General features: G+C 40.8%; 1 protein-coding gene across 1 annotated transcript in view; it reads right to left on the minus strand.

Annotated features, from left to right (window-relative positions):
- The window catches only part of VAT1L (vesicle amine transport 1 like), a 181,433-nt gene that overhangs the window by 141,960 nt on the left and 22,817 nt on the right, over positions 1-16,656 (minus strand). Inside the window, exon 2 of the mRNA XM_058279672.2 lies at positions 5,709-5,838. Within this exon, the coding sequence (XP_058135655.1) occupies positions 5,709-5,838 (130 nt within the window). The remainder of the gene's footprint in view (positions 1-5,708; positions 5,839-16,656) is intronic.

Raw genomic sequence — 16,656 nt, forward strand, 5'->3', positions numbered from 1 at the left:
GGGACCTTGTACATGGAAAACAGGCAACTCAACCACTGAGCTACCCCTACTCCCCCAATCTCTCTGTTTTAGAGATGAGGAAACTGAGCCACAGAGATGGTTAAAGACTTGCTGAAAGCAGTGCAGGTGCTGAGGGCAAGGTTAAGAATTAAATCCACCCTCATTTGCTTTCTATCATCCCAAATGAGTTCCCTATGTGCCTATTTCTTTGTGGCATTTGTGTGGAAGGTTAGCACTGAGTTCATAACCTCAGTGAATCTGAAACATAGTGCAGCAGAAGATCAGTGTAAATCTCAGTGTGGGAGACTAAACAAGACTAACCAGACTTGGAGTGAAACAGGAGAATGCAACCAGATGTAAGGAACAACAGCTATGCATAATGGGCACATACTATATGGCAGGCATTGTCCTCAGTATTTCACATGAGTTACCTCATTTAATCTTTACAAATACCCTCTGAAATGGGTTCTGTAAGAGTCCCATATTGCAGATGAACAAAACAGATTTTACAGACATTTAAACTGAGGCCAAGAGAGATTAAATCACATGCTCAAATCCAGTTAGCTAGAGAGTAGCAAAGCTACTAACTCTGGACACAAATAGTTGATTCGTTACACCTGAGATAAGTGCTACAAAGAAGACATAAAAACTATATAAGGGAAGGGGATTTGGCTCAACTGATAGGGTGTCCGCCTACCACATGGGAGGTCCAGGGTTCAAACCCAGGGCCTCCTGACCCATGTGGTGAGCTGGCCCATGTGCAGTGCTGATGTGTGCAAGGAGTGCTTGCCACACAGGGGTGTCCCCCACATAGGGGAGCCCCATGTGCAAGGAGTGCGCCCTGTAAGGAGAGCCACCCTGCACGAAAAAAGTGCAGCCTACCCAGGAGTGGCGCTGCACACACGGAGAACTGACGCAACAAGACGATGTAACAAAAAAGAGATGCATTTTCCAGTGCTGCTGACACAGAAGGACATGGACACAGAGCAGACAACTGTGGGGGAGGGGGGGAATAAATTAAAAACAAAAAAACAAAACTATATAAGAGTGTATGGCAAGGGAACCTACCAAGTCTGGGAATATTAGTTTAACTCTTTAGTCCTCAGGTTCCTCAGCTCTGAAATGGGGACAGGATCAGTAAAGGGTTTTTATGAAGACTGAATGACAGAATATGCATGCATCACATTTAGCACAGTGCACAGAAATGGGGAAAGAGTGATATATATTAGCTCTTAAAAACAAAAGATTGGTTTCTGACCATGTGAAGCTTACAATTTAATGACTAGAGCTAAATACAGAGTCACTATATTTCTTGAAGCAGAAAGAATAGCTGTCTAATGAGGACAACTGAGAGAAAGGAAAGGCTGTCCCACTGCCGGTGAGTGTTGCAATTAATAGAAGGGTTGAAGACCAAGTGGAGAATTTTGGGAATGCCATCTTAGAGGCAGCAATTTGAATCAGAAGATAATTAAGTCTAACACTGAATCCTCTTTTTACAGACTCAAGAAAACCTATAGATACAGGCTCAATACCACAGAATAGCTGATGGCCACCAGTGTCAACAGAGTGTAATGAAAAAATGTATTTCAACCACCTTTTTTTTTTTAAAACAAGATAGTCCTTTATTTAAAACAAACAAACATATTGAAGGTAACTAAGGAAACAAAGCACCAAAAGGACTACATTCCGAGGCTAGAGGCATTGACAAACATAGCCTACATAAAGAAAAAGCATAAAAGCAAGGGCACAAGAGTGCACGGTCATTCCATTTCTCAGCTTGTGCCCCAAGAAAATTGTTATATATGTGCATAAAGATGTTCATGTTAACATTGTCTGCTATAGTGAGAGATTGGAGCTGCCTAATTGTCCACAAATGTGGGAATGGATAAATAACTGATGGTATATTTGTAAAATGGAAAATCAATAGCTGGTAAAACAAACTAATCCTAAGGTCTATGTCGCAACATGAGTAACTCTCAGCAATGTTTGTTGAAGAAAAAAGTTGCAAATGTATATGTTCATTATGATATCAACATAACTTCTAAATATATAACACAATTGTTAGCAGAATGCTCTGGTCTCTGGGCTTCTAGGTTCTTGGCTATGTCACACAAAGGAATTTAAGGACATGCCATAGCGTAGGCAAGGGAGTAATGACTTTATTAAGAAACAAGAGGGAAACGGACTTGGCCCAGTGGTTAGGGCGTCCGTCTACCACATGGGAGGTCCGCGGTTCAAACCCCGGGCCTCCTTGACCCGTGTGGAGCTGGCCCATGCGCAGTGCTGATGCGCGCAGGGAGTGCCGCACCATGCAGGCATGTCCCCCGCGTAGGGGAGCCCCACGCACAAGGAGTGCACCAGTAAGGAGAGCGGCCCAGCATGAAAGAAAGTGCAGCCTGCCCAGGAATGGCGCCGCCCACACTTCCCGTGCCACTGACGACAACAGAAGTGGACAAAGAAACAAGATGCAGCAAAAAAAAAAAAAAGACACAGAGAACAGATAACCTGGGGAGGGGGGGGCAATTAAATAAATAAAAAATAAATCTTAAAAAAAAGAGCAGGGTAACTGGCTTTTAAAAAAAAAAAAAGAAACAAGAAAAAGAAAAAAAAAAGGGAAGTAGACATAGCTCAATTGATGGAGTGTCCACCTACCACATGGGAGGGTCCAGGGTTTGATAACCAGGGCCTCCTAACCCACGTGGTGAGCTGGCCCATGCACAGAGCTGCTGTGCACAAGGAATGTCCCACACACAAAAAGTGTACCCTGCTAGCAGAGCCGCCTCACATGAAAAAAGTGCAGCCCACCCAGAAGTGGCACTGCACACATGGGAGAGCTGACGCAGCAAGATGATGTAACAAAAAAGGAGATGCAGTTTCCCGGTGCCACCAAGGGTGCAAGCAAACACAGAAGAACACACAGCGAGTGGACACAGAATGCAGACGGGGGTGGGGGGTGAAATAAAATAAATCTTAAAAAAAAAAAGAAATCTACACACCTAAAGCATGGTTGTGGGTCATGCTACAGGGTGAGATACGTACATGGGGTCCCAAAGGATCTCAGCTATTTGCTGTCTTGATTGGTTGCCTTTCCACCTTCACCTGTTAGATTTCAGAGAACCAATAGGGAGACCTTTCTGTTTGGTGTTATCTGGGGCTTCTTTGGGTCCAGGAATTTCAACTGGTACAATGGGACCAGAGTCTCTGGCAGGTTTTCGGCTGTAATGGTTATGGCTTTGTTCTCAATCAGCTGCCTTCCCTCAGGGACTTCTGGGTGGGATCTCATGGCTATGTCCAGATCAGCAGCCTTCCCTGTTTCCCATACTAACCTATCTCAACTCTCCACTCAGAGAGTTTGTACCCTTATTTTTAAGGGGAAACAGAAGGGCAATGGCCATTCTTCTGTAGCTGCTTCCTACTGGTTAGGGGGAGTAGGCCTTACCTGACAGGGTATAAAACCCTCTGGCTATTCTATTGTGGTTGAGGGAAGATGAGTCCCGCACCATGGTTGGAACTGGATGAAATCCCCACGTGACTAATACCTTGTTCTGGAAGGTGTATTTCAATCACCTTGACAGTGATGGGCACAGCCATCAGAACAGGGCTGACTGCTCCCAAGTCTCTCATTCAATTTGACTCCACCATTTCAATTTCATTGTCCAAATAGTAAAAACAGCTAAAGCACTGAATCAGCCCAGCAAAGCCTGGAGGCACCTATTCCCCCTTTTATAATGTCCAAGACATCTCATTATTTGATTCTGCCAAGGAAAAGAAATTAGTCTTGGGTAGATGAGCACAAATTATTCCTTTACTACTGCAACTCTGGCAGTGACTTCCCAGGCCTCTCTTACAATCGATCAAACCAAGAGAACTATTCAGCATGCTGCTGCATGGAATTCCATCTCCAAAATGACTGAAAATCTCAAGTCAAAATTATAGTGGGACTGATAGTACTGGTTTTCTCTCAAACCACACCCTGACTGAAAACCTGTAGGTGGCTTTTTTTATTTTCTTGGGCAGCTGAAAGTCAATAGGCAGAGGGGAAGTTGAAGGGTAGGCTTGATAATAAGCAAGCCAGTGGTAACTAGCAGAATATAAATCATATTTAAGGGAAAAAGTACATCATCAAGCATGATACGTTCTCCCTCTAAACCACATCCACTCTCATTCCTGTCTACTCGTATTCTAAAATACTGGGTAATTTACTCAATGTTCAAGATTAATAGAGTACACAGTATAATCTTTCCTTCAGTGCCATGTGGAGGAATAAGGAGCTGACAGCATTTCTTATATGCAGTACTTTCAGGGAGAGATGGTGCTGCCTCTGGCTATATTGCTTACCTGGGACAGAAAATGTAAAGTCAAATGAAAGAAAAGAAAAAGCTCATTTTCTGCTTTCTCAGCATCTTTCTGCTGTATTATCTGGGAGCCATTGGCAAAAAATATTGATAAGTGGGTGGGATGAGATTTCCAGATGCTCACCGTAATGAATTTGAAGAATACTGGTATTTTCAGAGTATATTGAGGCCGAGACACATTGAGCCTGAGGCAAAGGCTCATAGTCAATTCAAGGGCCTTTTGGCATTGCGTTTTATAGGATTCTTCTATGGTTCTCCTTTCCTGTATTTAGTAGTGCAGCATTTGGGGCTTGGGAACATGGGATTATACGAAGAGTAAAATGGCTCTGATGATTTCAATCCAAGTCCTACTACCACTTATTACCTTTCTGATGTCACAGAAAATTACTGAATCCTCTGACTCTCATCTGTAAAATGATAATATAATTTTTACATTGCAGGGTCATGGATAACTTGCTCATGTTTCTAGTTCTGGTAGGTTTTCAAGTGTTAGCTCCCTTCATTGCTCTCTAGCAAAGCACTTAGCTGTGAGCTACAGCTCTGGTACCTGATTTACATTAGTTTTACAATCAGTTTACATCAGTGGCCCCCAACAACCACAAGTTTTTGCAATTGATGTGCTCCCAGTTTTTCAGTGTTTATGGGCCATATTCTATCTGATTTGCATTATAATGTTAGTAAAGGCCATGCATATTTTCACTGATAGGATTTTTTTATTACGGGTAATATTAAACTTGTACTAAAGTAGTCAGAATAGTATATAACCCCCCACGTACTCATGACCCTACCCTAAAAGTGGTCAATCCATGGCTAATTCTGCCCCGTTTTGAGATATCTCTACCCTTTGGCTTTAAGATGTCTGCTTTCAAAAATGCCACTTCCCCCATGCCTGAAATAAATAATTTATAAATTTAAATGCATCAGCTAAATAGATATTTAGAAGAACCAAATGAAATTCAGAAGCTATCTCTCCCTTGACTTTTCTGGTTTTAAACCAAGGTTTTAACCTGCAGTGATGGGAAAAGTGGAAGCTGTGGGTGGGGAAGGGAGAACGCACAGTTAGTTACTCTAGGGCCAAGGCTCTTATTTAATAGCTCCATAATGTGAAGAAAGGGGATGACAAGATTTTACCTGCCTGCTTTACCAGATTGTTGTGAGGCGTAACCAAGATAGTTCCTGAGAAAAACATTATGCATCTGGAAAGCCCTACCCTTATAAACATTGTTAATAAAATCAAATAAGACACCAATAATAATACCTCATAGATTATTTCCAACATTTTTGCTTAGCCTGACATTATCTCAGTAGATTCCAGAAAAATGATGTTCTTTATGTGGGAAGCCTAAGCATTACCTCGTATCCTTTCACGCTGTCACCCAGAGCTTCAACAATCCCAGAACACTCAAATCCTGGCACCAGCGGAGTCTTGGGAGGGTTGTCGATATTCCCTTGTCGCACCATCAAGTCAATGAAGTTTAAACCACTGTGAACAGCAAATGCGAAAGAAGTGAAATTCAAAATGAAACCCAAAAGAAAGCACGGGCTTGGCTTTTCTTTTCTCCCATTCCTTCCTTTTCTCCTACCCTCTTTTCCCTCCCCACCTCCCTTCCTTCCTTCCTCCCTTCTTTCTGGCAAAGTGTGCCTAATAACAACCACATTTGGCTAGATGTCACCAATAAAGCAAAACTCAATTATCTTTATGCAGAGAAGTAATGTTGTTTGGCAGTTAAAATAGCCGTTGCAGAGCTTATAAATCTTGACTAAAAAGAGAGCCCTTTTATCCCCTCTCAGAGCCTGTTTGCTCTTTCTTTAATAACACATATTGGCTGGCTTGGCCTAGCACTTAATAAGGGTAAAAATTATAGTAGGAAGAAGTTATTAGAGGACACATGGAAATCAGCCTGACAAATGGCCACCAGCCAACCTATGAGACAGAAAGACAAAAAACCCTAAATGGAAAGGTCTCAAAACAGCCACCCATCACACCTCAATCATCACGCACACTTCGGCCAGCACTGTTCCATGAACAGCACCCTCTATAAAGTGAGTATGACCCATCAAGAGATTACATTATGTCCAGCTAGGGAGGGTGACCTGAAGATAAAGGGAATGGTCCAAAGAATATCGGAATATTGGAGCGCTTGTTTCAATCTCAGTGTTATCTCTGGGTGAGATAAACTCTTAGATATTTTCTATTAAACATGCTACTTTTGAAATAGAGTTATCATTTAAAAATATGCCAAAGTCATCACCTTGGAAAACCATATACTTGATTCCAATGATACTAGCAATGCTCCAAACTGTTTCATTTTTCTAGAACTACTGGTAGGAATACATTTAACAGACATTTACTAATCATATGAGGAAACACATTCAACTGAACATCTGCATTTTCCAAATGTAGTTCTAATGTACTTCCTGTGTTCAATAGGCCACCATCTAAGAAAGACTCAGGTTATATAAACCAAATTCTGGCCCAAAGCCCATTAGCATCTGGCCACAGCTTCTTTTCTTTTTTTAAGATTTTTATTTATTTATTTATTTTATTTATTTATTTAATTCCCCTCCCCTCCCCCGGTTGTCTGTTTTCTGTGTCTTTTTGCTGCGTCTTGTTTCTTTGTCCGCTTCTGTTGTCGTCAGCGGCACAGGAAGTGTGGGCGGCACCATTCCTCGGCAGGCTGCTCCCTCCTCTGCGCTGGGCGGCTCTCCTTACGGGGCGCGTGGGGCTCCCCTATGCGGGGGACACCCCTGCAGGGTGCGGCACTCCTTGCGCGCATCAGCACTGCGCGTGGGCCAGCTCCACACGGGTCAAGGAGGCCCGGGGCTTGAACCGCGGACCTCCCATGTGGTAGATGGACGCCCTAACCACTGGGCCAAAGTCCGTTTCCCCACAGCTTCTTTTCTAAGTAAGACGATGTGAACTATTTCTTAAGTACACCTTGCCCATTTTTTCCCTTGGCCTCTTTGAAGCCCAAGAAGTACCTAACTCCACCAACATCCTTTGGTCTCTACTCATCAGTGTCATCCACAAAGAATGGATAAAGGTGAGGAAGACTGCTAACTGGGTTCAAAATTCACCACCTTCTCAAGGTTTTCCTGGTCACAAGTCAGGCAAGGGTCATATATTGCCCCAGTTGGTATATCTCTAAAATGTGCCCTCCTTGAAAGCAGCTGTAGGCCTCATACTTCTTTGACTCCAGAGTACCTGGCATGGCATCAGTTTCACAGCAGCAGAGTAAAAACTCAAGAAACATCTGCTGAATGAAGGGATATTCATGAATATTCAAAAATATGTGCTGCCAGTTTGGGTACTAATTCCCAAAAACCACCCAAGGAATGCTCAGAGTAGTGAATACATTTCTGAAATACATGTATAGACTCTAAGGGCTCTATTTTGCTGCTTAATAGTTATTTTGATCATTATTAACGAAAATGTTCTCCAATAACATGGCTAGTTTCTTAAGCATATGGGGGGACCTGGGAACAATTCCACCAATCCTACCTGTGTAACCTTGGATAAGTTATTTAACCTCTGAAAGTCTTAGTTCCCTCATCTGTAAGATGGAGGTCACGATAGGCTCTACCTCACGGAGTTGTGAGGATTAATGAGAATAAACACTTAAGCACTGTGCCAGGTATATAGTAAGTACTCAGTAAATGTGAGCCTTTAAAGTCACACCTTAACTTCTGTTAAGAACATAGAAGTACATGATATATTTTAGGAAAACTCCCATTAAAAGAGTATTAAAAATAGTCTTAGAGCTGAAATGGAAAAGCTTCAGATACCTCTAATCATCACTTCTATAAAACAGCCCATTTTCTGAAACAACCAAATAAATAAGGTATCACTATATCACAATAAAAGGAATTTCTACATCCCAAATCAAGCACTCCATCTCATTTCACAAATATTTTAACACACAGTGATTTCCTTCATAGAAACCTATGATTTCTTAAGACCCTGACAGAGAAATGCCAGAAGAAATTACTTGCGAGTTCTGTAAACATGCCAGCCCCCAGGAGAAGGCTTTATCCTAGAAGCTTATCACATTGCTCAACAGGACTGCCTTCAATCACCAACAAGCATGAACGGGGCCCAGTGAAGGGAAACAGATGGCCAGCAACTAAAATCCCAGGGGCAAGGGCTACCACTGACTTTATAATAGCCTGGGGCATCCTGCTTCCTCAGAGAGGCATGGGGGGACCTTGTCAGGGGCACTGAGGATCTTTAGGAAGAGGATGTAAAGCAGGTATCTCAACACAAAGGAGAAGTGAGCAGTTTTTAATGGAATACCTGTACCTGCTGTACCAGATCTATCCACTTACCAACTCCTCATGTGGCATGGCAATAGCAAACATTCACCAAGGGGTTAATTTTGAGGCAGGAACAGTGCTAAGTGCTTCACATACCTTATTTGATTTCAGACTCACAATCCTCCTATGAGATATGAACTATCATACTCCCTTTTCTGAGGAGGTAACTGAGACTCAGAGATTAAGTAACTTGCTTAAGGTCATACCTTCAGAACCCATCAAAGCCAGGATCTAGACCCTGAGCCCTGCCCCATCACTCGCTACGATCTCTTTATGGGACCTCCTCCACTCACTGCCTCTGCTGAAGGAGCACAACCAAGGGGCCAAGTTTATAGCTCCTTGTCAACCACTGACTGTACCATGTATCATGATGGACTACCATTGTCAATCATTGTAAGATGCTTCACAAATCATGTGCCACTAATATTTGAAGGCAAAGCAATGGATAATTAAAGGGATACTGTTAATGTCACTCATTACAATAAACATTTACTTCTTTATGAAGACCCATAGAAGAATATTCCTTAAATCTCAGCACAAGGAATGGCTGTATACATCTTATAGACTAAGTACAGTATATACACTGGCTATATTTCTTTCCTTATAGTGGCTGTTAGGAAGCTCTGAGCCAATTGTGTGCCCATGTAGTCTTAATGTCAGGGCCTCATTATGATATTCATTCTCTAAGATAGCCTCACTTCCAATTTCATTCTAACTTTCTGAATGCTTTGGAGTTTCCACTTAAGAAAATCTTAAACATTATACAGTGGATATGAAACTTTAGCATGCATCAGAAATCCAAAAAGAACTTGCTAAGGCAGAGATTGCCAGGCCCCACCCAAAGAATTCCTGACCTGGTTAGTCTGGAATGAAGTCCAAGAACTTGGCATTTCTAACAAGTTTCCAGTGCTGCTGGTGCTGCTGGTCTGTAGACTACACTAGAGAATTGCTGCTCTATTATGTTTCTTTTTAAGCTACTTCAAGTCTTTTTTGGAATGAAGCAGGGTAAAAATTAATAGATGATAATTAAATAGATAAGACAATGAAAAGCTCCCTCATTGTCCTCTAGGGCAGTTAAATTTTTTTTATCCTAGTCCAGAGGATTATATTTACTCTTGCTAAATGTAGTCTTATTAGATTAGGTTCATCATTCCAATTTGTCTGACTCTTCCTTGGATCTAATTCTTTCATCCAAAAAATTCGCTCTCTCTTCTGGGTTGTATCTTCTGCAAATGTAGTTATCATGCCATCGACTTCTCTATCCAAGTCCCTAATAAAAATACGGGATAGGATGGCATGTTCCTGGCTGCTAAGGCTGTTTGTGAAGACAGTGAAAGATAAGGAGGGAATTTAAAACATAGGTAATAGCCAAAGTTTCTTCCAACCATGAGCTCTTATGATTCTATGAAATATCTCCAAGACACTTTGAATTCCAAGTGGTCTTTGAAGGACTCCATAAAGACCCTAAGGCCTCACTCTTTGTGGGTAATGGCAGTTGAACCCCTGACAACAGCAGTTACTGACTGGAGAGTACAGGCTGATGGTACCTCTACTACAATCATTTTCTGCATGGACATCAAGATCATCTGTGGGGTTTTTTTAAAGGTTATTTCTCTAAATGTGTATATTCCAGCACCACCTCCAAGAGCCCCTTTTAGAAGCTTTAGCAGGTTCTTGGTGCACATCTCACATGCTGTTAGGCTTGAGAAAGACTGCTCTAGAAGCCATATTTCAGGCATTCCCATGAAAAAAGAAAATGTCCAGGAAGGGAGGGACCCTTGCTGAGAAGGGCACCTATAGGGCTTTGTGATTGCTGGAAGGTTCCCCAAGAAACAAACAAATACCTAGAAACCCCTATTTCAATTTCTCTAATCATAGGTCATGGGGACATAAAGAATTGATTTTTGGCTAGATAGCTAGAGAGTTGTAGTAGTTAGCATTTATGGGGTGCACACTATGTATCAGGCAAGGTGCTAAGTGCTTTATATGCATGACATAATTTCATTTTTATGACCATAATAACAGTAACAGATAAGTGATGTTAATCCCATTTTACAAAGAACAAAACACATTGAGGTTCACACAGCCAAGGTTTGAAAGAGTGACGTGAATCCAGAGCCTGTGCTTTTGACTACCATACTTTTCTTCCTTTTTGTGAGCTCAACACTCAGTTCTCCCAGTTGGTAAAAGGGGATTTCTCCACTCAACTGGCATGTTAAGCACTTACTGTATACTGAGCAGTATACTGGGTATTGGACACCCAAAGTTAACAGAGGCTCAAAACTCTTGTGGGTAAATAGAATCTTATAAACAGATTCCAGTATTGCATGCGGAGTGATTTTATAGGAGTAGACAAAGTGCTCAGATGGTCACCAGGAGATATATCAACACACAAGATAACCAGGAAGTCAAAACACTGGCCCCCATGAGTCATTCCAGGGGTCCCCTGCAATCACACAAAGTATAAAAATGATCCACCTGAAGCAGGTGGCTTGACCATGAGCCTCAGTTTTCTCATCTCAAAAATGGGGATCATAACATACTCACTGTATTAGTTTCCAGGCTGCTATGACAAATACCACACAACTGGTTGGCATAACAACAGGAAATTATTGCCTCTTGGTTTCAGAGGCTAGAGGGCTTGGTAGCATTCTGGCTAGCTGGCAATTCTTGCATTCATTCGCTTCCCTATGACATGGCAATGTCCTCTCCTTTTTCTTCTGGGTTCCTGCTGACTTCTGACATAGCTTACTTTCTATAAGGACTCTAGTCATAGGATTAAGATCCATGCAACTTAATTGACCACATGTTTGATAAAAATAACATCTTCAAAAGGTCTATTTATGGGAGGAGGAGCAAGGTGGCAGCAGAATAAGAAGCTCCAAGAGTCAGCTCATCCTACAGGGCAGTTAGTAATCACCCAGAGCTATCTAAAGCACCTGTTACGAGCCCAAGGAGACCTGAAAAGCAAACTGCAACATCTCTGAAATAATGGAAGCAGAGGAATGCCCATCTGCAGAGAAGATTTGGTGAGTAGGGCACTCCACGCTGTGGAGGCTGGTGCCCATACTCTACTGCACAAGCTGTCCTAAAGAGCTATTCCATGGCTACAGTTGGAAGCTCCTTTTCCCAAAAGTGGGGGAGGAAAAGGCAGTTGGGTACCAACTTCAGCTACTAATTAGTAAATTCAGAATAATCCTAAGAATAGCTAAAGTTTAAACTGTCCAAGTCAGAAAGAGGCCAATAGCCAGCATTTTAACTCCATCTCTGGCATGACGGGAAGCCAGGCTGACTGAAAATCACAGTGAAGGTAGGAACCAGTTTCTTTCAACCCAGATTGGATTGTAACTCTAACCTAAATCCCAGCCCCACCTCTGGTAGGGAGGAAGTTCTGGCAGGAAGATCACCAGCTTCTCCAGGAAACTGTAGGCACACTGAGTAGTTGGACATGAAGGGCTCCATTCCTGAATCCCAATAGGACAGGAGAGGAACTATGCTTCCTCAGCCTTTCTGGGCCTCTGTAGGTGCTTTTGACCCACACAAACTGGTTTGTTGAGCACCTTTGATTCCATCTCTACCCCTCCAATAACATAGGAGAGGAGGGAGCTAGTGTTTCTCCAGCCTCTCTGGGTAACTGCAGGTGCTTTCAGCCCACATAGACTGAACAGTCTGACACCTATAGCTCCATCCCCACCCCTAAGTAAGATAGGACAGGAACTGTGTTTCCTCAACCTCTCTGGTCAGTGGCAGGCACTTTTGACCTAAACAGACTGTTGGGTGCCTGTGGATCCACCCCCAACCCCTAATAAGATAGGAGGGGGCTGGTGTTTCCTTAGCCACTCTGGGCAACAGCAGGAACTTTCAGCCTACATGGACTGAACCGTTGGGCATCAGTGATTTCAGTTCCATAGCCTAAAGGGCAGAAGGGACAGTACTTCCTCAGCCTTTCAGGGCAACTGCAGGTACATTTAGCCCACACAAATTAGACTGTTGGGCTTCCACAGCTTGCAGCACCAACTACATTCTCAGCTCCTATTACACAACCAACAAGGGAGAAAGGGCAAGAAAGCCCTAAACTAAAGAGAGAAACTGCACCCAGAATAAATACATCTAGTAAGCCAGATGCCAAGAAACTAACAAAAAATTACAATCCATACCAAGAAACAGAAAGATAAGGCCCAGTTAAAGGAACAAGATAAGCCTCCAGGTGACATAAAGGAGTTGAGACAACTAATCATAGATGTTCAAACAAATCTCTTTAATAAATTCAGTGAGATGGCTAAAGAGATTAAGGATATTAAGAAGAAACTGGTGAATATGAAGAATTTGAAAGCATACATAGAAAAATAGCAGATCATATGGGAATGAAAGGCACAATAAACGAAATTAAAAATACAATGGAAGCATATAACAACAGATATGAACAGGTAGAAGGAAGGATTTGTGAGCTTGAAGACATGGCCTCCAAAACTGAACATACAAAAGAAGAGATAAAGAAAAGAATGGAAAAAATTGAACAGAGTCTCAGAGAACTAAATGACAGCAAGAGATATGCAAACACATGTGTCATGAGAGTCTCAGAAGGAAGAGAAGGGAAAAGGGGCAGAAGGAATATTTGAAGAAATAATGGTAGAAAATTTCCCAATCCTATGAAGGACATAGATTTCCATGTCCAAGAAGCACAATACATTCCCATCCAAATAAATCCAAATAGACCAACTCTGAGACATATACTAATCAGAATGTCAAACACCAAAGACAGAATTTTGAGAGCAGCAAGAGAAAAGTGATGCATAACTATCAGGGATAACCAATAAGATTAAATGCCAATTTCTCAATAGAAATTATGGAGGCAAGAAGGCAGCAGTATGATATAGTTAAGATACTGCAAGAGGAAAACTGCCAGGCAAGAATCTTATATCCAGGAAGACTGTCATTCAAAAATAAGGATGAGTTTAGAATATTCACAGATAAACAGAAACTGAGAGAGTTTATAACAAAGAGACTGGCTTTGCAGGAAATACTAAAGGGAGAGCTATAGCCTGAAAAGAAAAGACAGGAGAGAGAGGCTTGGAAGAGAGTCTAGAAATGAAGATTATATCAGTAAAAGTAACTAAAAATGTGAAAAGAGTGGTGAAAATAAAATATGACAGATAAAACCCAAAGGTAAAAATGAGTGAAGTAAAAACTGCTTTTACAGTAATAACACTGAATGTTAATAGATTAAACTCCCCAATTAAAAGATACAGGCTGGTGGAATGGATGATAAAATATGAGCCATCTATAGGTTGTCTACAAAAGACTCACCTTAGAGCCAAGGAAACCAACAGATTGAAAGTGAAAGGCTGGAAAAAGATATTTTATACATGTGGTAACCAAAAAAAAAGGGGGAGCTGGCGAGTAGCTAGACTTACATTGGATGAAATAGACTTTAAAAGCAAAACTGCAGGAAGCAGAAGTGGCTCAAGTGATTGGACTTCTGCCTACTACATGGGTGGTCCCGGGTTCAGTTTCTAGTGCCTCCTGGAGAAGGAGAGCTGGCGGGGTGGGCAGTCGCAGCGAGCTGATATAAGATGAAGCAACAAAAGAGACATAAAGAGGAAACAAAATGAGAGACACAACAAACCAGGGAGCTGAGGTGGCTCAGGTGATTGAGCATCTCTCTTCCACATGGGAGAACCCAGATTCCATTCCCAGTGCCTCCTAAAGAGAAGACAAGCACACAGCAAATAGACACAGAGAGCAGACAGTGACTGCAAAACAATGGGGGAGGATAAATAAATAAAATAAATCTTAAAAAAAAGCAAAACTATTATTAGAGACAAGAAGGACACTATATATTAATAAAAGGAGAAATTCACCAGAAAGAAATAACAATCATAAATATATTTGCACCTAAACAGGATGCCCCAAGATACATGAGGCAAGCACTGGCAAAACTGAAGGGAGAAATAGATATTTCAACAATAATATTAATAGTCAGAGATTTCAATACACCACTCTCAGTATTGGATAGAACATCTGGGCAGAGGATCAATAAAGAAACAGAGAGGTTGAATAATATGATAAATGGACTAAACCTAATACATATACAGAACATTGCACCCTAAAACAGCAGGATATACAATCTTTCCAAGTGTGCCTGGATCTTTCTCCAGGAGAGACCATATATTGGGTTGCAAAACAGCTCTCAATAAATTCAACAAGGTCAAAATTATGCAAAGCACTTCTCTGATAATAATGAAATAAAGTTGGAAATCAACAAGAGGCAGAAAAAGAGAAATTCGCAAACACATGGAGATTAAATAATACACTCTTAAATAATCAGTGGGTCAAAGAAGAAATTTCAAAAGAAATCAACAAATATCTTGAGACAAATGACAATGAGAACACATCATATCAGAACCTATGGGATGCAGTGAAGGCAGTGCTAAGAGGGAAATTTATAGCCCTCAAGAAGATAGAGCTAAAATCAATGACCTAACTACACAGCTGGAGGAACTAGGAAAAGAAGAGCAAACTAATCCCAAAGCAAGAAGAAGGAATGAAATAACAAAGATCAGAGCAGAAATAAATGAAATTGAGAACAAAAAACAACAGAGAGAATTAACAAAACCAAAAGTTGGTTGTTTGAAAAAGTTAACAAAATCGACAAACCCTTAGCTAGACTGACAAAGAAAAAAAGAGAGAAGATGCAAATAAATGAAATAAAAAATGCAAACGGGGACATTACTACTGACCCCGCAGAAAGAAAAGAGATCATAAGAGGACATTATGAACAACTGTATGCCAAAAATCTAGGCAATGTAAATGAATTGGAAAAATTCCTAGGACTGTATGAACAACCTACACTGACCCTAGAAGAAATAGAAGATCTCAATAAACCAACCATAAGTAAAGAGATAGCAACAGTCATCAAACAATTCCCCAAAATGAAAAGCCCAGGACTAGATGGTTTCACAGGTGAGTTCTACCAAGCATTCATAGAAGACAATAATACCAATCTTACTCAAGCCCTTTCAAAAATTTGAACAAGAAGGAACACTACCAGATTCATTCTATGAAGCAAATATCACCCTAATACCAAAGCCCAATAAAGATATTACAAAAAGAAAAAAGAAAATTACAGACCCATTTCCCTAATGAATATTGCTGCAAAAATCCTCAACAAAATACTTGCTAATTGAATCCAACAACACACCAAAAGAATTATTCATCATGATCAAGTGGGTTTTATACCAGGCATGCAAGGGTCATTCAACAAAGAAAATCAATCGGCATAATACACCACATTAATAAATCAAAGAAGAAAAATCACTTGATCCTTTCGATTGATGCAGAAAAGGTCTTTGACAAAATGCAGCATCCTTTCTTGATAAAAATACTTACAAAAGATATGAATTGAAGGAAACTTTCTCAACATGATAAAGGCCATATGAAAAAACCCACAGCTAACATTGTACTCAAGGGTGAAAGACTGAAAACTTTCCTGTTGAGATCGGGAAGAAGACAAGGATGCCCACCGTCACCACTGTTGAAATATAGTGATAGAAGTTCTAGCTAGAGCAATCAGACAAGTTTTTAAATAAAAACTTAAATAAAAGACATCCAAATCAGAAAGGAAAACTTTCACTATTCACAGATGATACAATCTTATACCTAGAAAGTCCTGAAAAATCTACAACAAAGCTGCTAAAACTAATAAACTATTTCAGTAGAGTGTCAGGCTATAAGATTAATACGCAAAAATCAATGGTGTTTCTATATACTATACTAATAATGCACAATCTGAAGAGGAAGTCAGGAAAAAATTCCATTTACAATAGTGACTAAAAGAATCAAATATTTAGGAATAAAGTTAACCAAAGTTATAAAGCACTTGTATTCAGAAAACTACAATGCATTGTTAAAAGAAGTAAAAAAAAAGACCTAAATAATTGGAAGAACATTCCATACGCATGGATTAGAAGACTAAATACCATTAAGA

This window comes from Dasypus novemcinctus, chromosome 18 (assembly GCF_030445035.2).
Source record: "Dasypus novemcinctus isolate mDasNov1 chromosome 18, mDasNov1.1.hap2, whole genome shotgun sequence".
NCBI lineage: Eukaryota > Metazoa > Chordata > Mammalia > Cingulata > Dasypodidae > Dasypus > Dasypus novemcinctus.